The sequence below is a fragment of the Aquarana catesbeiana genome, linkage group LG01, assembly GCF_042186555.1.
Source record: "Aquarana catesbeiana isolate 2022-GZ linkage group LG01, ASM4218655v1, whole genome shotgun sequence".
Lineage (NCBI taxonomy): Eukaryota > Metazoa > Chordata > Amphibia > Anura > Ranidae > Aquarana > Aquarana catesbeiana.
Window position 1 is genome coordinate 113,014,927 of NC_133324.1, and position 24,417 is coordinate 113,039,343.

Sequence of the window (24,417 nt, forward strand, 5' to 3'; positions counted from 1 at the left end):
GGGGTAAAAGCGCCCCGCTAGCGGCTGAAATGCGCCCCAAATCCGACTGTAAAACACCGCTAAAAATAGCGGCGTTTTACCACCGACGCTAAGGGTGGCTCGGTGTGAAAGCCGTCTAAAGCATTAGTATACTGCCACACTACATTAACACACAGGAACTAGACTGCTGGATAGTAGCTCAAATGAGTATATTGTGGTAAGGAAAGTTAGACAATGCATAGACCAATAAACAGACAACTGAACACGTTTGATTCGGCCAAACCAAATACTGTAGGATGAAAACCTGAAATGTGCCAATTAACTATACTGCAAAAAAAGCTAAAACACATTTGAACTGGCATAGACAGTGAGAAATGTATCAAGTATTGTAATGTATTAAGTGCACTCAGTGCATACACCCTAATAGTGGGTGGGAGTACATAATTTATAAAGAGGGGTACCCCTTGAGAAGATATAGAGTACATGGCGTCTAGTTAGCAGATTTAAGTGGCTACTGCTGGGGTCCGTCTGTAAGGTGGTGAATATGTTGCTGTCTCATTGAGATTGCACACAATTGATGCTGATGGGCTGCTGAGTTAGGACCAGTCTCTATTGCATTAACTGTGGGCAGTAAATGGTTAAGCTTGGTTGTTCCACTGACAACTCCTAGTATGCAACGGATCCGGGCCAGTACGCTTGGTGGTCTGTTGTCCTCACAATCAGTTCTCTAAGATAAGGCCCTCACAAACTCAATCTTGAGCTCTGTTCCTATCACTGTCTGCTGTGTGTGTGCATTGACACCACAGGCAGCAGATCTGCACTCTCTGGTCTCCGCACCACTGGCCTCTGCACAGCAAAGAGAAACAGGATCATGCAGCTTGGCATCCTCCCACAAAATACCCCTACAATCTCAAAAAGCCCAAGAAAATACAAACCTCTCCTCCTTCTGTTTGCACGGAATCCTACGTGTTGAAGTCCAAGCCCCATAGCCTCCATTGCACAGCATTCCTTAAAGGACTACATGCCCCATGATCCTCCTCTAGCCTCCCGCTGATTGGCTCACTGCCACTGCTACGTGTAGGGAGGTGGGTAAGGAGTGTGGGATTTTACTCAATCACTCTTAGCATTTATGTACTGGTATTGCAGTGAAGATAAACTGTAATGTGTAATGGTTTTGTAGATATTTTCTGCAGGAAAACATGTGGTATTTATGTTTTTAGTTGAGTAAATATTAAATATTGCAAATTAGCATTTTACATTTTTTTTAACTAGCTGGCTTAGCTCTGATCTCGTTTTTACATGGTATTTCAGAACTCAATGGTATGTTGTAAAAAGCATATTTACAGAGCTCTGTAGCTAAAGCTGCAATTTACACAATGAACTAAAAGATTCAGTGATCTGTCCCATATCAGATGGCTCAGTCAGAAATTTCAATCAGACAAAGCCAGCCAAAAGATTGTATACATACTGAAAAACATATTGAAAAACAGATATAAAGAATAACTTAAAAAATGTACCCCAAACCAATATATTTTTTTAATTTAAGGAGGGTAATTGGAGGCTGATCAGCTTTCACATATTAGAGTTGCTCTTAGACAGAGCCCACCTTCTGACATCTGCCTGAATTGTCAGTTTCTCAGTATAGACCTGTTCTAGTAGACCAGTGATTCTTAACCTTTTTTGAGTCATGGGCCACTTTAAGAATCTGATGAAAGCTATGGGCCCCTCCCAGAAATATTCACATTAACACAATGTTGCATGCAATGAATAAACATACTTTAGTTTATTGATATTTGATTGCCTCATACTACTACAACTAGGACATACTAAAAGTTTGAATAAACAAACAATCTTAAGAAAAAATCTTACCCCTTCTCATGCAAAAAGTAATAGCCACTCATTACATAAATTAAATACAAACATCTTGCGCAAATTAAACAAAAACTGCTCATATCTGTTACTACTAATACTATTACTACTAGTAACTACTATATTTTTTACTACCATTACTACTACTCTTTTTCTCTATCTCCCCTCCCCCCCCCCCCCCCCCCCCCCCCCCCACCCCCCCCCCCCCCCCCCGGTCTCTTTCATTGCAATGAGAAGGTTGCTTTTGTTTACCTTGAAAAGGGAAGATTGAATTTTCAATGGGACAAGGGGGGGGGGGGGGCTGTATAGACCCTCACACTGAAACCCATCTATGGACCCCAGGTTAAGGACCCCTGCAGTAGACTTAGCAGAATAATTAGCTGTATCAGGTAACAAACAAAAACTGCAACGAGTATCATTCTATAATGTTTATGTCTATAAAGTATCATTCCATCAAAGAAAGTGTTACATCAATTGCCAATTCACTGACCACCGGCCACATAACAGCTGTTTAAAAATCAGAATGACTAGTGACAATTTAGGAAGAATTAATGTTCTTGATGCCATCGTCTATGGTATAGATGGAAAACACAGATTCATATCAATAGATCCTGACTGTTACTTCAGCTGAGTCCCCGCAGTAAACAGTAAACAAGGATTACAGTATCTTATAGTATGACTCATGAGCCTGACCTAGATAATACAGAATCTCAGAAGCTGCAGTGTAGACATCCTAATAGAATACATCAATCTGCAGCCCCAGACCTGCCATCATTCCTGAACTGATAATGTGGTCAAGCCACATCTCCATCCAAATCATCCAGAGCACAGGCTGTCATCCTTATCCTTCCCTCACTACTTGGTTAGCTTTTGGTCTGGAACAAGTGCATATTAGGTATTGCATAACTTATCTAGCAACATGTTTGTCCAAGTCAGTGACTTGAGCTGGCCATACTGTACACTGTGCACATTATGACTGGTTCCCAACGAACTGGCCAAAATGTATTTCATGGGTGGCCTTACCAACCCCTTACCCCTCAATATCCTTTGATTGAAGGAGCTAAGAGTAAAAAAGAATTGGTTGGTTGAAGAGCACCTGCACCAGTCAGATGTGGCCGATGTTCAGGTGTTCTGACAGCTGTAGTTGGTATTCAATAGCGCAGCAGGTTTATTCATTAATTCTCACTATTTAGCCTGCAGGAAAAAACTATGCCTAGATAAACGTAAAAATAGGAATGACTCCTTGTCCTACATTTGCCATGGATGGCATCAGCCTGTCACAACTATCTGTCAGAAACCATGAAATCAGGCTGAGACAGAAGTACAGTTAAATCACACTTGTTTAATAATAAAAGCAAAAAGAACAAATGTAGTCAAAACATAGCCAAAGTTCAGCAACCGGAATGGATAGTCAGCCAAGTCAGAAGTCAGGGATCAATGTAGTGGAACAGCAAGCAGGATCTGGAGCCAGAAGGGATGTCAGCAAAGCAAGTCTTGAACAAGATCACAGGAGGTTTCTGTGATGTTGACCAAGGCGAAGGCAGAGAACCTCTGGACTGGACGACTTAAGTAGGCAGGACTGACAAGTAGGATACCATCAACAGCTGAGTAACTGTGGAGAGAGATGGGAGCTGGCAATTAGCTGACAGCTGAGTGGCCAGCTCAGAGAAGGAAGGGCTGAGCCCAGCCCTGACACTATCAACACCACCAAGAATGAGTTTGCATCTTAAACCCCATAATTACCAACACCTAATAAATATTACGGTTTAAAATATTATATGACCTGCAGACTTTCAGAAAACTGTTTCTAAAAATTGTATAAATGCAGCATTTTTCAGAGAATCATACACATTAATTCCTGGAGAAAACTTAGTCTAATGTCTTTTCCATGTTTGCAAAAAATCGGGTCAAATTTGTAGGGATTTCACTTAACATAATAGTATAATTTTGGAAGAAATGAATGCAGACTTGGGAAAAACATATAAAGGAGTAAAGAATGTTCTATAAGGGCTCATTTACACTTGCGGTTGGTGGGCAGCCATTGCAAAAAATATATGACACCACTGAATGTGACCCATTCAAGTGAACAGTGCTCCTCTTCAATTATGTTTCTTTAGGTAAACCTCTCTGTTATTTTGTGAATAGGTGCTTTCCTTATACACCAATACGTACTTGGAGTTTTTCAGACCCAGAACTTCTGCAGTTCATCTATTAGGTATTCTTAATGACTTTGTACACCTAACACATGAGTGCATTATGTTCCTAATACTTTTCCAAGCAAAGAAGACTATATTACTCTACTGGAAGAACATTAACCCTCCAACACTTACAGTGCATATGTATTTCGATGGATAAATGCGGATCTCCCAAAATATAAAATAACTTTATCTGCAGAACCTGCCCTATAAAAGGTCAAGATCTGGCATCTCTGGATGGAGTCACACAGTCGAGATGTACCTGTGACAATACTTAGGTAGGCCATGGCGTTTAAACGATGCTCAATTAGTACTAAGGGGCCCAAAGTTTGCCAAGAAAATATCTATTTTCTAAATATCAACACTATTACACCACCAGCAGCCTAAACCATTGATATGAGGCAGAATGGATCCATGCTTTCATGTTGTTTAAGCTAAATTCTGACCCTACCATCTGAATGTTGCAGCTGAAATCAAGACTCATAAGACCTGGGAAAGTTTTTCCAGTCCTCTTTTGCTCAATTTTGGTGAGCCTGTGCAAATTGTAGCCTCAGTTTCCTATTCTTAGCTGAAAGGAGTGGTACCTGGTGTGGTTTTCTGCTGTTTTAGCCCATCTGCTTCAAGGTTCAATGTGTTGTGCATTTAGAGATGGTATTCTGCATACCTTGGTTGTAACGAGTGGCTATTTGAGTTACTGTTCTGTTGAACCTGTTTGTTCTACGTGTAAATGCTATGCAAAACCAAAATAATCATGATTCCCTTAAACAAGCCAATATATCCATTCCAATTACCTGCCTATTGCTTGTCCTTTGCTTTAGATACTGTAGGCTGAACAGGAAAAATTGAACAGATTCCTCCATCCATCCAAAACAGAGTGGATGGATACATTTCCTGCTGTGCCTATTGTGTTCTGACAGAATACCTAAACATTGGCTGCATTTGATTGCCACTGTTCTGCTGAAAATTTACCGTCTGGCTAATTACAATTTTTTTTTTATTTGAAGCATGTAGGACAGGAAGGGGTGGACAGATAATTCAGGAACTGTCTGCATAGTTTATTGCCAGCTTTTGGCCTATTCTAAATTTGTTATTATTGAAGTTTGATGTGAAATCTCATAGACCAGCAGTTAACTAATGGGAAAAACTCCTAAAGCTCCTACTGATAAATAGAGGAAGTCAGGAGGTGACCTTAGTGAAGTTGGATCAGCATGGACCCCGATGCTGCAGGTAACAGTATAGAATGGGTCCCCTGTGTCGGATTGCTCTCATCTCTGATTATAACTCCATTTACACTGTAGTGTAGAACATGTGATACTTTTCATGATTGGAAACAACATGGAATCAGATACAGTTCTCCCTCAAAGTACATTTCTTGTGCTTTGTTACAAAATGGCTTATTCTGATAGTGATTGATTTTCCCATGTTTGGGGATGAAGTTTAATACGGCTTTTAATACCACACTGAGAATTCTGCTGAAAGACAAATTAGGTGAATTTTCATGAAATAAGAAAGAACTTGACAATAGCCCATATATCACAGGCTCGTTGCTTGTAATTTAGTGCTAAATGCTCTTGTGAATTGGAACTGTCATATATTAGTATTCATGGCATCTTTTTCATCAGTTGAAGTTATTTATAAAATCCCCATTCTTATTTTAGCACTGAGCATATGAAGACAGCGTTCTTCCTGTAGTGGGTAAAGAATAAAATGAGACGATCTGTGATGATATATACATTAATAGTTATGTAATCAATTTAGTCGTAAACCTTTCCTATATTAGGGATTGCCGAAGACATCATCATGTATCCATTTTGGCACCATTAGCAAATCATTAACCATTTGGGATCTATTGAGGAGGATTGCCCTACATTGCATCTCTGGCCAAAACCAAAATCTGTATAGAGTAGGAAACAGATCATCTATCAAGTTTAATTGCTGTCATTAGTACAGAAGGGGAGATTAAATCTTCCATTGGAAATGCCTGTTGCGGTGACAAGGCAATATAACAGGGATCTCCTGTTGTGTCTATAGAACAGGAAGTAATGTGAAATCTCCCCAACAGGTTTAAAGAGAAAAATAAATATTTGACAATAAATATTGTGGTTAGACTGTAACCAGTCTAAGCTGTTATTTACCTTTGTCTTGGCTCTAAAGGTCTTCTCTTGATTGCGTCTGCCTATTACTGTCACTGACTTATGAAATTGTATCTGACCCAACCAATCAATAAGGCAGGTTGGGAACACGTGCATAATTGAGTACATTTTCGACTTGCACAGAAATGTGTTGCTCTTTTGCAGACATGCGAGAGTGCCAATAATTGTTAAAGCAGTTGGAAACCGCACTTTAAAAAATAAATAAAAAACCTGCAAGACACTGGAATAATGTGCTAGTATGCATTGCAAATACTTACCTTAGAACGAAGCCCTCCAGTGGCGCACTGTCACCACTGAAGAAACCACTCCCAGTACAATTCTGTCTTCTCAGAACTTTCTTCTGATTCAGCCTGACCTAAGAGCATCTATTGTTCAAGTCTCTCTTCAGTGTACGGAACCAGGAAGCACAACTTTAAGGACACACAAAGGATTCCTGTGGCATCAGGACAAAATCTTTGTTCCCCAGGAAGTCAAACTACAGGTCCTAAAAAGATTTCATGACCATCAGCTGGCTGGGCATTTCGGGGTCCGGAAGACTATTGATCTCACCCAACCTTACCTATGGTGGCCTTCACTAAGTTCTGATTGCAAAAAATACGTTAATTCCTGTCTGGTATGCCAACGTAACAAGGGTCCCCAAACCCAGTCTTGGGGCCTGTTAAGACCCTTACCAGTACCAGAGAAGCATTGGAAGAATATCTTTATGGACTTCATAGTTGATCTCCCTCCATCAGAGAATTTCACTACAATCTTTACAATCTTAGTAGTAGTGGACAGACTTTCAAAAATGGCCCACTTCTTATCCATGTTCGGTACACCTTCTGCCATGGATACTGCAAAAATCTTCATCAAGGAGATTGTTAGACTACATGGACTTCCTGACAATATAGTATACGATAGAGGGGTACAATTCACCTCCGGATTCTGGAAAAATCTCTGCAAAATTTTGTCAATTGAGTCATGCCTCTCCTCTGCTTATCATCCCCAGAGTAATGGCCAGACGGAGAGGACAAACCAAACCCTGGAACAGTATCTACGATGCTTTTGCTCCTTCTCCCAAGATGATTGGGCCTCTTTATTACCCTGTGCCGAGTTTTCCTATAACAACACCATTCACACAACCACCAAGCAGTCACCCTTCTGGGCAAACTACGGCTTCCACCCATCCTTTCTACCCAACACCATTCCTGAATCTCCGGTACCAGCTGTCCAGGATTGAATCATTTTTCTCCAAGCTAACTACCAAGTTCTCCAAAGAACCATGAGAAAAGCTCAGGAAGACTTCAAAAGACACTATGATAGAAGGAAGAAAGAGAATCCCATCTACAAGGTGGGTGACAAAGTATGGCTGTCATCTGTTAATCTCAGACTTTCTGGTCCTTCTAGGAAGCTTGGTCCAAGGTTTGTGGGTCCGTTAGAAATCAAGAGGGAAATGAACCCTGTGGCCTTTGAACTCTCTTTGCCGCCATCCTACAAGATCCATCCGGTATTTCATGTCTCCCTACTGAAACCAGCGGTGCCAAGTCCATTTTCAGGAAGAGAAGAGTTGCCACCTCCACCAGTCACCATAGGTAATGACATTGAATATGAAGTCGAAGCCATCCTGGACTGCCGGAAAAGAGGTAGGCAGACTCAATTTCTTGTTAAATGGAAGGGGTATCCTTATGAAGAAAATTCTTGGGAACCGTTGGCTAATATTCATGCTCCGAGACTTTTACAGAATTTCCGTAACAGGCACCCTTAAAAATGGTCTAGGTTGGACATCCGGAGGCTGCCCCTTGGGGGGGGGGCACTGTCAGGGACATGGCCATCCTAGTACTGGCAATGTTGCCCAGACCCTCCATGGAGGCCCATGGATGATCCTGAGACGTGCAAGAGCATGCGCCGCGCATCAGCATGCATTGGCGCACGCCAGCGCGCATGCACACACAATACGGCACGCATTGGCGCTCATCGGCGCACACGCAATACGGCGCGTGCACAACAGCGCACAAGTGGCGTGACTGACACTGGCGCCAGTGGCCCTATTTAAACCAGCCTGTGACCACAGGACGTTGCTGGGTTATCTTCTCAGCTTCCTTGCTTACTTGACCTTGCTTCCTAATCTGTGGATACCCGTTGTGACCCGGCTTGCTTTGACCTTTCTTCCTGATCTCCTGGTTTTACCCTTGGCCTGCTTCTGGACTCCGCTTCTGCATCCTGATCTCCTGGTTTGACCTTCGGCTTGTACCTGGATCCTGCCTGTGCATGACCTCTGCTCGCCCCTGTACTCTCTCTGGACTGATTTACACATGTATGACCCCTGGCCTGTCTCCTGGTTTCTCCTTTTACCTGGACACTGCAAGTTATGCTTTGCCCGCATTAACCATCCCTCCGTGGCTGAGCTCCTTGGACTGCAGGCAAGCACCTGGCCAACCGTGCTTCTTTGGGCACCGCGCTTCCTGTTCCCAAATCCAGGAACGCGCTGCACTTAGCCACAAGGGGAGCCCTCTTAGCATCTCGATCTCCATACTCGCACCTGACATAGGCCTTGGCACATCTTTCATCTCATCTCTAAGGGGATGTCCCTGTACTCTCAGGCCTCCACCTCTGTTTTGGTGAATGGTACCTCTTCCCTCTCTTATTTGTCTTATTGAGCACCTGGTGTGTGCCATTCACCAAAACGCCTCTGTTCAAGGCATCCAAACGCCCTCCTCCCACCATAAATTACCCCTTTATGCAGACGACCTACTGTTGTACGTACAGCAACCCCACACATCCTTACCTCCGTTTTCTGAATTCCGACCTTTTGGCTCTTTCAGCAATTTTAAGCTCGATGTTTCTAAGATGGAGGCACTTAATCTGTCTTCATCTATTATGACACTGTCCTCACTATGCTCAAATTCCTTTTTTCAATGGCAAACTAGGGCCATTTCGTATTTGGGAGTTTCAATACTGTCAGGGCTGGGCTCAGCCCTTTCTTCCTCTGAGCTGGCCGCTTAGCTGTCGGTTAATTGCCAGCTCCTATCTCTCCAGAGTGACTTACCTGTTGATGATATCCTGCTCGTCAGTCCTGCCTACTTAAGCCATCCAGCCCAGATGATCTCTACCTTTGCCTTGGTCAACATCACAGAGACTATCTCCTGCGTTCCTGTTAAAGACTTGCTTGGCTGACATTCCTTCTGGCTTCAGATCCTGCTTGCTGCTCCACTATGCCGATCTCTGGCTTCCTGGCTTGTCTGACTATTCTGACATGCATAGGTAGCGCTATACAAGTCACTCATTCATTCATTCCAGTTACCGAACTTTGGCTATGTGTGATAAACAAGTGTGATTTAACTGTACTTCTGTCTTGGTCTGATTCATGGTTTCTGATGGTAGGCGAAGGCTATGAATTTAGAAGATGCAGTCAATCCACTTGTTGGTAATATTTTTTCCAGATTGGATGAGCAGGATCACTGCATGGATCAATTTGCCATGGTGTTACAAATGCTCCCGAGTCGCACGGCTCACCTGGAATCTCCGGTGGCTGCTCTGGTACAACCTGTGTTGCTGGTCATCCCTGCTGCTGCTCCAGTCTCTGTGCAGGCACCCGCCTCGAGTATTACCTCTATAAGTGGTATGTCTGATTCCACTCCGCTTCCCCAACAATTTGGGGGCGATCCAGTCCAATGCAGAGGGTTACTCAACCAGGTTAAGATATACTTTGAGATGCTACCCCAGGTGTTTCCCACAGACAAAAGCAAAGTAGGTTTTGTGATATCTTTCCTTTCTGAGAGAGCCTTTGCCTGGGCAAACCCTCTAAGGGAGACGCAAAAACCTGTTGTCTTGAGTTACCCTGTTTGTGGCTTCTTTTAAAAGGGTATTTGACGTTCCCGCACGCTCCGCTTCAGCTGCCAAGTGCCTCATGTCCATCAAACAGAGTACGAGAACTGTTGGCGATTATGTACTCTGGCAGCAGAGGTTGCTTGGAACAATGAGGCCCTCGTGGCTGCTTTTCTCATTGTCTCTCAAATACCATCAAGGATGAGATAGCAGCCCGAGATATACCCACTGAGCTGGAGAAGTTGATCACGTTTACCATCCTCATTGACTCCAGACTCAGAGAAAGACTCCCTTTTAAGGAGCGCTTGCAGAAGCCTCCTGTACATTTGTCTCCGAGCTTTGCAGTCCCACCCTTGCCTCCCTCACCTCCAATGCCTGCTGGTACCGAGTCGGTCAGTGAAGGTGGACCCATGCACTTGGGCTTCACGCGTCTCTATGCAGATGAGAGAACCCTTAGGAGGAGGGAGAGTATTGTGCCTTTATTGTGGCCAGGGAGATCACTTTTTGAAGTCTTGTCCTACCCATCCAGGGAACGCCCGAACCTTGAGGTCCTGCCACGGACAGACCTTAGGTGGCGTTGTTTCGTCCCCAGTTATACAGAAGGATAAGCCCCTGGTTTTGGTTATCCTTTCTTGGGCTGAGTCGTCCATCGAGATACAGGCTCTAATCAACTCTGGGGCTGCAGGCCTGTTCATTAATGCTGCCTTTGTATGGAAGCACTCGATTCCACTGCAGCTGTGTGACACTCCACTTACCATTGAGGCTCTTGACGGGAGAACTCTACAGCCTGCCCATGTGACGGTTCCGTTGTCCATGGCCGTAGGGGCTCTTCACCATGAGATAATCCAATTCCAAGTTTTTTCCTCGCCTAAGTTTCCGCTGGTTATTGGTTATCCTTGGTTACAGAGGCACAACCCATCTTTCGATTGGCTCCATGCTGAGGTTCTTTCCTGGTCACCACAATGCAGTAAGACATGCTTCCAGAAGGTAGCCAAGGTCCTGTGCACCTCTTCACTCTCCTCCCTGCCGGAGGAGTACTATGATTTTAGCAATGTCTTTGACAAAGGTCAAGCCCGTAGTTTGCCTCCACACCGGTTGTATGATTGCACAATTGACCTTCAACCTGGTGCCATACCCCCTCGTGCCTGGGTTTACCCTTTGTCGGTCTTGAAGGATAAGGCTGTGGAGGAGTATGTTGCAGATGCACTTCCTCGAGGTTTCATCCACAAATCCTCGTCTCCTGCTGGTTTCTTCTTTGTGAAGAAGAAGAGTGGTGAACTGAGATCTTGCATTGATTATAGGGGTCTCAATCCTTTCACAATTAAGAATGCCTATCCGATTCCGTTGATTACGGAGTTATTTGACCGCCTCAAGGGAGAAACGGTTTTCACAAAGCTTGATTTGAGAGGGGTATACAATCTCGTTAGGATTAAGGAGGACAACGAGTGGAAAACTGCGTTTAATACCAGAACAGGCCATTATGAGTACCTTGTAATGCCTTTTGGCCTTTGTAACGCCCCAGCAGTTTTCCAGGAATTTATTAACAATGTCCTCCGAGATTTGTTGCAGTTATGTGTGGTGGTTTATCTCGATGATATCTTCATATTTTCCAAGTCCCCGGAGAGCCACCACACAGATGTCTGTCATGTGCTTCAGAAACTAAGAGAGAACAATCTCTACTGTAAATTGGAGAAGTGCGAATTCCATTGTGAACAGGACGGTAATCCATCGTGAACAGGACGGTAACCCACAGAGTTGGTCTCTGGAGTCCATTAAGGCATTTGAGAGTCTCAAGGCTGCCTTTGTTTCTGCTCCTGTGTTGGCACATCCTGATCCTACGTTACCTTTTATCCTTGAGGTTGATGCTTCTGAGACTGGAGTTTGCGCCCTTCTGTCTCAATGTCCTACCACAGAGCGCTATGCATCCTTGTGGCGACTTTTCCAAGAAAGTGTCACCTGCGGAGTGCAATTACAAGATTGTTGACAGAGAGCTGTTAGCGATCATTTTAGCCCTGAAAGAATGGAGGCATCTCCTCAAAAGGTACCACTGTGCCGGTTCTCATTCTTACTGACCATAAGAATCTCACATTCTTGTCTGAGGCCAAATGCCTCTCTCCCAGAAGGGTGCGATGGGCTCTTTTCTTGTCAAGTTTCGATTACATTGTCTCATTCTTACCCGGTACTAAGAATGTAAGGGCTGACGCTTTGTCACGACAATTTTCCTCTACTTCCAAGATGGAGTCGGTTCCGTTTCCTGTGATTCCTCCTGATCGTATTCTGGCTACGGTTCGCACCAGTCTCACTTCTCCTTTGGGTGACAAAATTCTTGCTGCTCAGGTCCATGCTCCTCCTGAGAAATCTTGTGACCGCTGCTTTGTCCCAGAGAGTCTCCGTACTGCCATGCTCCAAACTTACCTTTCTCCCAAGGCTGCTGGCCACCCTGGGAAGAATCAACACTTTTGGGCCATTTCCCAACAATTCTGGTGGCCTAGTCTACGTGCTGATGTAACCGCCTTTGTAGCTGCCTGTTCCATGTGTGCTCAGAGTAACACTCCATGACACCTTCCAGTGGGCCTCCAACAACCCATACCCAATGGAGAGAGGCCCTGGACCCACCTGTCTATGGATTTCATTGTGGAGTTACCTAACTCCCAGGGCAACACAGTTATCATTATGGTGTTTGATCGGTTTTCAAAAATGTCTCATTGTATTCCACTTAAGAAGTTGCCCACTTCCAAGGAACTGGCTTCCATTTTTCCTTGGGAGATCTTTCACTTACATGGGCTACCCAAGGTGATTGTCTCGGACAGGGGTAGTCAGTTTGTGTCCCAGTTCTGGCGAGCCTTTTGTGCACAGTTGGGAATCTAGCTTGCTTTCTCCTCTGCGTATCACCTGCAGTATAATGGGGCCGCCGCAAAAAGAACCAATGAGTCCTTGGAGCAATTCCTACATTGCTATATTTCTGACCATCATAACAACTGGTCAGACCTCTTACCGTGGACGGAGTTTGCGCACAATAGTGCCTTGAATTCTGCTTCCCGATTGACCCCGTTTATGGCGAACTATGGTTTCCAACCTTCCATGTTGCCTGATTCATTTGTTCCGCAGAGTATTCCTGCATTAGAGGAGCATCTCCCTGGTCTTTGTTCCACTTGGGCACAAGTCCAGGAGGCTTTGCGACGTGCTAATGATAGGTACAGACCCCAAGCTGACCGCAAACGCCTGCCTGCACCTTCCTACTAGGTTGGGGACAGGGTCTGGCTGTCATCTCGCAACCTCCAAATTTCGTGTTCCCTCTCTGAAGTTTGCACCTCGGTTTATTGGGCCCTTCCATATTCTTCGCAGGATTAACCCAGCGGTTTACGCATTAGACTTTCCTTCTAATATGCGTATCTCAAATGTATTTCATGTCTCCTTACTAAAACCTTTGTTCTGCAACCACTTTATCACCTCGGTGCCATGTCCTCACCCTGTACAGGTTGAGAACCATGAGGAGTATGAAGTACAGTCCATTGTTGACTCCCGTAGGTGTATACAGTACCTGATGCATTGGAAAGGGTACGGTCCGGAGGAACGTTCTTGGGTCTCATCCTCGGACGTACATGCCCCTGTCCTCCTCCGTGATTTCCGTAGACGTTTTCCCCTCAAGCCTGGTGGTCCTCAGAGGGGTAGGGGTCATTGAGGAGGGGGTACTATCAGGGCTGGGCTCAGCCCTTCCTTCCTCTGAGATGGCCACTCAGCTGTCGGCTAATTGCCAGCTCCTATTTCTCCATAGTGACTCACCTGTTGATGATATCCTGCTCGTCAGTCCTGCCTACTTAAGCCGTCCAGCCCAGATGATCTCTGCCTTCCCCTTGGTCAACATCACAGAGACTATCTCCTGCGTTCCTGTTAAAGACTTGCTTGGATGAGATTCCTTCTGGCTCCAAATCCTGCTTGCTGTTCCACTATGCTGATCTCTGGCTTCCTGACTTTCTGGCTTGTCTGACTATTTGTTCTGGTTATTGTTCTATTATAAAGGAAATAGATTAGGATCTATTATAAAGCTGCCCTTATGACACGCACTCTCCAATGGTTCCCTCTTACTATGGGGTTACAACAGAGCCTTCTCCCACCTGACCTCTTTCTCACCATTAACGATAGCTGTTCTCAAATTATGGTATAGGGGGAGGGGTTGTGCTCCTCAGACCCTTATCCTTTAACATCCTTATTTTACAATCCCGGTTTCCCTCAGGGTGTGGGGGTTCCTACATTAGGCTCCTTTCAAAGCTCTGCTTGTCCCCAGGCCCGTACATTCATTCAACCCCACCTGGGAACTCCTACCATCCCTGTAGATACGCGTGACTGGCTAACCTCCCTGCATCTATCTTCCTTTACGAAACAACTGTTCCTTTCTTCCCAAATACATCGCTCACCCACTGAATTTGAGAGGTTATGTGCCCTGCAGGATATGCCCAGACATCTGTTTTCCTCCCTATAGGATTTGATGCAAGCCCTTATACATCAGGACTTACTAGCATACACTAGGAGGTGGTCTGCAGACCTAAGACATGACATCATGAGGGCGGAATGGCAAACTTAATTTCATTTTACTCACAAATTTACCATTTCCTGCTACTCACAAGAAAAGAACTTCAAAATTTTAGCCCCTTGGTACAGAGACCCATCTATGTTACACAATCTTTCCATCCACCCCTGCCTCCTGTTGGTGTTGTGGTTCAGCTTCTGGCACCTATCTCCATGTCTGGTGGGAATGTGAGAGGACACGTCCCTTTTGAATTCAGGTATTTCATGTTTATAGTACTGTCTATGAAGAACCTCTAACATTATCCCCAGTGACTGCGCTTCTTTATATCCTCCCTGGCTCTATCGTTTCACAAAAAAGAAGCCTTCTCCCTTTCTTTCTATCCGCAGGACGGCAGCTCATCCCATTATATTGGAATACTGCTACTACCCCACCACTATCTTTATGGGTTTCCACTGTGAATGACATTATGAGAATGTTGGCACTTGATATTGATACCTTCTATAAATATAAAGTTTTATGGTTTATTTGGCTCTGTTTCTCCTCCTCCGATACTCTTGCCAACATGCTCTCGATTCCTACAAGGCCATCCCCACCTTAGCCTTGATTCAGAGTTCCTAGAGACAGTTCATTACAGGCGTTTCTTCCCACACATGCTTCCCCAGCAGATCTTCCCCTTTTTCTGTCTTTTCCTCTCTACTCCCTTCTCCCATTTCTTCTTCGTTCCCTCCCCCTTTTATTAAATTTTTTCTGCTCCCCTTTTTCTTCTCTCTTCCTTTCAAATACCGTATAGAACAATGTATCTCCCCTTTGTTGTTGATTTCTTGTGACATTTACCATGGTCCCTGATGTCTTTTTAACCCTAAAAATTGCCCAAGAATTGTATACAAGCCAGCACGTGGATCAAGCCTGTCTTTTAGTTGCACAAAGCCAAAGGCTTTCATTGAACGCCATTACAGACTTCTAGCCACCGGCATTCCAACAACCAATTACTTCATGAGTTGATAAGGAGGACGTTCGTCATCTGCACAGAATCCTTGTTTGCCTCTCCTCTATCCCTCTCCGTTAGCACTGGGGTCACATTAAATGAGGGAGAAGAGAAACCCTGGAATTTAAGTCAGTATCAGTGTGCAAAGGTGGATTTGCTTTGGAAGAATGAATCTCCTGTAATGTTGGGTGTCCTATGTGTGAATGTTATATACTAAGTGTTATATATATATTGAGATGACAACCCTTTCAGACCGTGCAGATTAAAAACATGAATGCAAGAAGATGTTCCCAGTTTGCTTGAGCCGGAGATCCAACACAACTGGCGTGCCTCAAAAAGAGGGGTGCCTAGCCTGAAAAGCTGACCCAGTTCCCCCACACATAAACCAAGACCAGGAGGGGAGGCCAGGGGACCCACAGGGGCCAAAAAGAGGAAAAAGACCCTCCCAATGTTGAGCAAGAACCACTTGAGTGTGCAAAGAACGTTATTTGTTGTAGAGAGCACAGTCACCACAACTATTGAACTTGTGACCGTTCACTCCAGCATCCAGCACATAACTGAAAGGGTTGTCATCTCAATATATACAACACTTAGTATTTTCTCTTAATTATACCCTTGAGGAAGGAAATACACATATATGCTCCAAAACGTGTCGGGTACAAGAATTACTGGTTTACTACCCTGTGTCCCTGAAAATAAGACCTAGCGTGATTGTCGGTGATGGCTGCAATATAAGCCCTATCCCCCAATAAGCCCTAGTTAAAGTCCTTGTAGGTCTTCTTTTCAGGGTAGGGCTTATTTGGGGGGTAGGGCTTATATTGCAGCCATCGACAATCACACTAGGTCTTATTTTCGGGGAAACAGGGTAACTTGTACTATGTTGTGATGACAGCACTGTAAATTTGTTCTATTGTATTTTTTTTATGTGTTTTTTTATATTTTGTACTTATTATATTGAATAAACATTTTTCAAACTAGATTAATTTTTCGCAAACGATTTCTGTGCCTTAAAATTCCACCACAACGGGATTTTGTTTCTTTTCTACAATTTTAAAATGTGACATGTTAAGTATCTATTTACTTGGCGTAACATCATCTTTCACATTATACAAAAAAAAGGTCTAACTTTAGAGTTTTGTCTTTTTTAATTCATGAAAGTGTTTTGTAAAAAATTGCGTTTGAAAAATTGCCGTGCAAATACCGTGTGACATAAAAAATGGCAACGACCGCCATTTTATTCTCTAGGGTCTCTTGGGTTTCCAAGTAATTTTCTAGTCATATTTGGGGGTTTCAAAGTCATTTCCTAACCTTTTTTCGGTGCCTTGACTGAAAAAAGGTTAGGAAACACTATTAGGTATTGGAAATATTCTAGGGCCATCAATTCATGGTGAATTCTAAATCGATTAGCTCGAAAGGGTTTTTAAATCATCAACTATAGACATTTTTGTGTGCCATTGTTTTTTGAAATTTCACAGTGCATGCAGTTTTGAGGCTTGCCATATTTGGCATCTACTTGGCGCAACCTCATCTTTTATATTTTAACAAGAAATGGTATTATATTGGGTGTGTATTTTATTTTCTGAAAATCTAGATTTGATAAAAAATTATTGCGTGACATAAAACAATGCCGCAGCCACCACAGTGGCTCTGCTCTTAGGAACATATATAGAGGTGAATTTATGAAGACTGGAACAGCTGTGCATGGCACCTAATCAGCGTCTACCTTTCATTTTCAGAGTTTTCCTGAAGTTAGAAGCTGATTATGCACAAAAAATGGCTCTAGGAGCAAAAGGGTTAAAGTAACATGAGAGAGAAGAGAAAGTTATCTAACCTGGCTGTTTTTGGCTGATCAGACAACAATCTTAGGTGTGTGGCTCTTTCTAATTAGCTACTATTGGACCAATGAGTGATCAGGCAGGATGACAAACCTAAACAGATCACTAAAGTACTTTCCTTTGAAAATCGGCACCGGCATCCTCTTCTACCCCACCCTCCTCCTCTTCATTGAAGCATGACATTTTGTCCAGAGTCAAATTGTGCTGCATGTCCACCTGCTCAAGAATGTTCATTAATGACACAGAGGCATAATTAGTTAGGCAGAACCAACCCATGCTTTTATTTCCATTGCATATAAAAATTTCATATGAAGATACTGATGTACAGTACTATCCCATAGGCTGTTAAGAGGCTAAGAAACCTTGAAAATCATTTGCAGTGTTCACATAGGATGGCATTCTACGGACAAAAAAAAAAAAAGCAAAAGAAAATATAAATAAAACCAAAATAAACAAACCAAAGTCAACGGCAATGATTTTGGATTTCATGTAGTTTTAGAATCCCTTTTTTAAAATATGGTTTAAAACAAAACGAAAAAAAAAAAAAAAAAACAATCAATCAAAATCCTTTGGACCAGGGCTGCTAAAATCTACAGTTTGTGTGTCAAAAAGGAGGCTCTGATTAGTTATGAAAAAGAATCTCCGCTTGCACCGACTTAATGGCTGGGCAGTGATGGAATGGAGCGGAGCTATCAGTGTTATCTTAGAGAAAACAGTGTTAATGGGTTTAACTGGCCAGAAAGCACAAGTAGCATCTAATGGGAAAAGGAGACTGGGCAAGGATAGAACCGTAGCTTACCATGACCACTAAAACTGCATGGCCCGCCAGCGTATTATTAAAAAAAAAAGCACATTTGCTTCAACACTATGGCAAAGTACACCCATCATTTTGAGGCATTAAACTATGTCGCTTGACATTACTGTGCATGTACAAAAGCCAACGCAGTTGAGTTTTGGACATAACATAGGGAGAAGAAAGACCATTTGTAAGGCCTTAACAACAGCTTTGGTCATTACGACATCACCCTATACTCTTCTCCCATTCGACCTGTTCAGTTAAATAACATAAATATAAAGATATGTGTAGTTATCTAACCATTATAGTGCAACTATACATCTCTGTACAATGTTCTCTACTGTACACATTACATTTTTCTACAAAAAACAAAAAAAAAGAAAAGCTTTGGATTCCTAGAACACTAATAGTGTCATTGTGAAACGTAACAAATAGAAAAGGCTCTAAATGTTCTATACATGCAGCAGATTAAGTCATATATTGAAAAATGCTACAAAAGGGCCATCCTAACCCTTCAATACAAGAGTGTACTGTCCGTTTAGGCGCACAAATTATATATTGCTTTGGTGGACGAAGGGAAGTATAAATGAGTGGCACTAACAAAGATATAGTATATCAAGAGTACATATATATATATATATATATATATATATATATATATATATATATATATACTGGATTATTTTGCAAGATGATTTTATAGGATGTTTTTTTTTTTCCCTCCAAGATTACGGGTATCAAGAATTAAATGTAATTTTGATTCACATTTAAATCAAAATGTTTACCAGGGCTGCTAGACAGGTTTTGTTATCAAATATTTTTTTCTGGTTAAACTAAGTTTCATACTATAATTCAGTTGTACGTAGTTTACTTTTTATTGAGATTTCGTTTGGGATATATTTTTATTATATCTTCTACCCCTTTTGCTAAGTAGCCCTGAATTTGTAAAATTGTAGCAGAATTATTCTTATATTAAGTAATCAATCAATTATTATTATATTAAGTAATCAGGTTTGAATTAACTGTAAAATTTGTATACTCTGAATACATTTACACCTGAATTTACAGTATAGCTTATGTATGATGGAATAATGAAAACTGACCTATATATAAGCTTTAATACAATAACATGTAATACATGCTTATCTGTAAAGTTGGATGAGAAGTTACTGGGTTCCTCAAGCCTTTTCGAATATATAAAACAGCTTCTGTGTTGTGCACACAAGAATTGAAAGCAAAACCAAATATAGTCTCATAAGGAATTAGTTAATAGGAGTTTGAGCACAACCGTCTTAAAACCCCAACCCACCACCCCAACCATTTCCTAGCTGATACAATGGTGGATAATGATTTGATTTAGAATATGATTATTTCATTTTTTTAAATTACGTGAATAAGCATACATTTATCTTGATGAACCCAATTTGCTAAATAAAGTACAAGCACTTTTAAATATATGGGAAATATCGAGACTGTAAGTCAGTTTAATACTAAACCCAATGAACTGGTGAAACCTCAAAAGGCAATAAAAAAGACAGATTAAAAAAAAAACTGAACCTCACTTGTAGATGCTAGATTTTAAGTAAACAAAAAGTGCATAAATCAAAAAAAAAAAAAAACTAACATTTAAATGCCCAGCCTTTTCTCTTCTCCTTTTGTTTCCAAATGCAGCAAAACACATTAAAATATAGTTCAGAGTTAAGGCACAGCCCTGGGACCAAAGACCTGCAGCTTTTAAATTTAGCATATTTTTTTAAGATTTTTTTTTTTCAAATTTTCCTAAGAAGCTCTAAGGTGACGTTATAATACAGAAGAAAAAATGTACAAGGAGTAAATATACAGAATATTCATTCTCTCACCAAGAGTTTCAAGATATAAGAACACCACCTAGTTAAAGATGATGTCATAATAAGAACTGGTATTTTACAATTAACATTATAATATATACATTACAATAAATACATGGTTGTAAACAGAGACAAACAAGACTGTATTACAGGTAAGGTCATCCGGTGAGGAAAATAATGAATGGCACAAAGGTAATAAAAAATAAATATGTATATAATTAAAAAAAAAAAAAAAAAAAAACACGCAAAACAGCTTTCTGAAAATCCATTTCATTCAAGTTTTTTTTTCCTTAAAGCAATTCTTGTACCTTTTAAGCCAATTTTAAAACCAAGTCTGTTAAAAAGAATGGTGAAAAATTATAAAAAAATAAAATAAAAAAATAATAAGTTTCTATTTTGAAAACAGCAACTTGCAAGCTAAAGTATACTGTTACAAAACGAAAATATGGCCATACAGCACTGAATAGGTTGCATTATTCTGGCAAATGACAAATTTGATTAAAAAAATAAATAAAAATAAAGACACTTATTAACTCTATGGGTTATATAAAGCCATGTGCAATGTTTAACACACTTTGGCAAACAGGACAGGAGGGAAGAAAAAAAAAAGGAAAGAAAAGGATTTTACAGTGTATTAGATTAGATCTACAAAAACAAATGTTGATACTCATTGATTGTCCATGAATGATTTTTTTAAACTTTTTTTTTACATTTTGCATGATTAATGGGGTGACGTGAACTGTATTATGAAACAATTTCCATTAGTGCAGCTGTTAACCCTTTCAGGTCTATCTTTATTTTTGGAAATCATATTGCTTTTTATCATTGTTTACATTCCAGGCACTCAATGGGCAAGAGAAGAGGGATAGTATGAATGATTAGCGGAATAGAGGATCTTAACATGTAAGACAGCACTACTCAAAGCATCTAAGATGTTGCTGGAGGTACAAACTGCAAGAGAGACTTTTCTAAGTTTGATGGTGTGAAACACAAGTAAGAGACACTTAAGGCTACGCCAAAGGCCAGAGTCCTTTGTAAAGAACTTTACTTTTTTTTTTTTTTAAGTATTTTTGTATACTTTTAGTCAAAAATATTTTTGGCCATTATTATACACAAACATTAGTCTGCATGCAGTAAGATGCAATACTACAGGTTACTGGTGATTTTAGGACTAGACACACAAATTTTTAGCAGTACAAAAAGCTTACAGATTGCTCTTGCAGCAATGATTCTTTCAAGATTTTTTTTTTTTAGCTATATAATAAGTGTGGTTGGATGCATACAATTCTGTATATATATTATTTTTATTTTTTTTATTTGGTTTGTAATGACAGGCTATATGAATATTGGCTGTTTGAAAGAAGTGTGCAGAGGTTGGATGTTGTCAGGTATATAGACCTGTCTGCACTATTCTATATCATACTAATAAATTGAAGTGTGGACCACAGCAAAAAAACTGTGACGTTTTCCTTTTTGGAGCACATTGGTAATTAAAGAACACAACTAAACATTTCCTTTCTGACACAAATAGAATACTGATGATAATATGTATGTGCATTTAAATTGCATGTCGGGGCAAAAAATACAAAACACATTTAATATATCTCTGCAATGCACATTTCCACAAGTTTTGTTTCTTTGAAAGTACTGTGCAAAAAAAAACCTGCTGATCCTGCCAGAAATCCAGTGAGTTCCAAACTCCCGAAGAGATACCTTTACTGCACTGAAATTCAAGGCAGTGTGACCAGCCCTGCCTGAGGGTTTTCTTGGTAGACTACTCCCCGTCCTGGAGGAGGGGGGTGTTCTATAGTCAAAAATGGAGAACTCGGGTAGGGCTGACTACACTGAATAGGAACTCACCAGATCTCTGGCAAATCAACGGGCATTTTTCTGTACTTGCAGCATTTGTAAAAACTAAACTTAGTGAAATGTGTATGTATTGCAGAGATGTGCTGCATGTTTTTCTTTTTTACTTTGCCCAGACATACACTTTGGACTATTTCATGTCTTATCTGGCATGAAGTGAAGTCAACTATCCTGTTGTGGAAATGGCTTTGCCAACTACCTGGCTCCTGGTAAATGTTCAGCTTTATTGACAGTGACAAGCCTGCCCTGGAACCAGTATGGGCCATTAGCGAAGCATAGGCTGTGTACAATAGAGGTTATTCCCCCAGGCACAGCCATGTGAGAACAGAAAGGACGTCTTTTTAAACTTGACATGAACCATTTTTGAATATCTTTTGCAAGCCAGCTGAATTCAACCCCTGTCAACAAAGGTAAAGGCATTCAGTATGATGCATTTTTGCAAAACATGTAAATCCTGACACATTTTCTGCGTGGGTAACTCATACACACAATTCACTGGACAATGTGGTCCCTAGTCTGTGGTTGAGAGAAGATTGAAACATTGGTACTTGTAGAACTGTATGTGACGAAAAAGTTGCCAATGCATTCGTACTGTGCTGATCAGAACATTAAGAAAGGATTAAAAATTAAATTCTACTGAAAGGGTTTCCTGCAAGACAGTGTCCTTAAGAAATATACAGGCATACAAAATAATGAATCTCTACAGTCCGATCAATTGCTATGAAATTCTAAGGTGCAAAAAAACGACCCGGAGACGTCATCCAGTGTAGCACATTACTTGTACTGAAAACTTGCAAGTTACTCTTTGGAAAAAAAAAACAGTGGTGGATGAATGTACCTTTTTTTGATTTTTTTTGTTTTTTTTTTTTTGTTTTAAATAGAATACCTCAATATATATTTAATAACAAAAGTAAAAGCTCTACAAAAAAAAAAATCTTTGTATTACATATGATACAAAATGCAGAGGATGTTGCAGCTCAAAGAGCGGCAGAATTTCTAGTTTCATGTTTTTCAGTCATTTTATCAGGAAGACTTAAAATTAGAAAATTTTGTTAATCTCCACAGCTTGTTATCCTGATGCTGTACCATCCAAGATGTGTCCCGATAACAATATGCAATTATCTTTCGCTGGACAAGACCAGCACTTTAGCACTGTGCATTTCTTATTTCTGTCAATGCTTGTTCCTCACTGTAAGCAAAGCCATGTGATCTTCTTGCCTTTGTCACTCATCAAGAAACGTTTTGGAGTAGTTGATTATTTTCACTGTCTGCCAATGTTTCCTGTTATCTTTCCACTGCTGTGGACATGGATTTCGGTTAATATTCCTGAGTGCCAAACTGAGTAAATTAGGTCAGTTTTGATCAACAAACATCCCGGCAGATGAACGTGAGGTGTGAGCATGGTTGAGGCATGTTTCATGCACTTTGGAGACCATTTTCTAAAAAGAAAACAAAAGAACTTAAAAACAAAAAGGGAGATAAGAGAAAGCTTTCCACACTGTTACGTGTCAGGGGAATGCTCTCCCTCGAATGCACTAGGTTCTGTCTGGCTTTCCTCTTCTTCCACCTGCTCATCTAGTGGAATCTCAGTAGATTCAGAGTCCTGTGTACAAAGGGTCTTTGAGTCACTACAGCTGGTGTCTTCTTCTACTTGACTGCCACTGTCCTTTTCTGTGTCTGATTCCCCATCCTCTTCCAGTGTTAGTTCAAACTGGAATTTTTCCGTTTGACCTTGTCTACCTTCTTCCTGCTCATCTGAGGCAGGGGACGGACTCTGGGGAATTGTGCTTTGATACCATTCTCGATTGTCCTCCAGTGTGTCCAGTATGTCTTGGGCATCGGGGTGAACAAGATCTGCCCATGTTTCCCACAATGGATGAACAATGTAATCTATGAACCCGACCTGGTAACAAAAGAGATCATTTGTTAGAGATTCACTGAAACATTCCATCAACTTAAAATCAGTAAGCTTAACAATGTAATATATAATGCAGAAAAAAACCCCCACAAAAGCCATGGTAATTATAATGATGGGGATGAATCTGCTACTAAATATTTTATCAAATAATAACATATTACGTTTAAAATAGACATTTTGTGAGCAACAGTATTCTAAAGATGACTTATTCTTCATGATATCACTAATATCTTTATATAATAAAAACAGGTTGGAGCTCATAGAAAAGGACTTTTTTTTGGAGTTTAACTCAAACTTCTTTATGAGCCTGACAACCATCATAGAAGTATTCCCTCTGTTTAAAAAGGTTCACTCTAGTGAAACCTAACGTGTACTAGTAAGAGTATAGTGATTTAAAGTGATAAAGGCTCCAATAAAAAAAAAAGTGTTATACTTACCTGCTCTGTGCAATGGTATTTCACAGAGCAGCCCTGATCCTCCTCTTCTTGGGTACCCCACCAGCGATCCTGCTGAGTACCCCCATAGCAAGCTGATTGCTATGGGGGTACTCGTGCATGCTTGTTCCCGACATAGAGTCAGGGCTCAGCCCCGCTCCCTCTACGCTGGCTGTGATTGACAGCAGCGGGAGTCATTGGCCATCTC

At 41.3% G+C, this 24,417-nt stretch overlaps 1 protein-coding gene across 5 annotated transcripts in view; it reads right to left on the minus strand.

Annotated features, from left to right (window-relative positions):
- Positions 1-17,601: 17,601 nt before the first annotated feature.
- The window catches only part of PDE4D (phosphodiesterase 4D), a 1,265,930-nt gene continuing 1,259,114 nt past the window's right edge, over positions 17,602-24,417 (minus strand). For all 5 annotated transcript variants that reach the window (XM_073623087.1, XM_073623095.1, XM_073623111.1 and 2 more), the window contains one exon: positions 17,602-23,760. In XM_073623087.1, the coding sequence (XP_073479188.1) occupies positions 23,359-23,760 (402 nt within the window). In that variant the 3' untranslated portion in view covers positions 17,602-23,358. The remainder of the gene's footprint in view (positions 23,761-24,417) is intronic.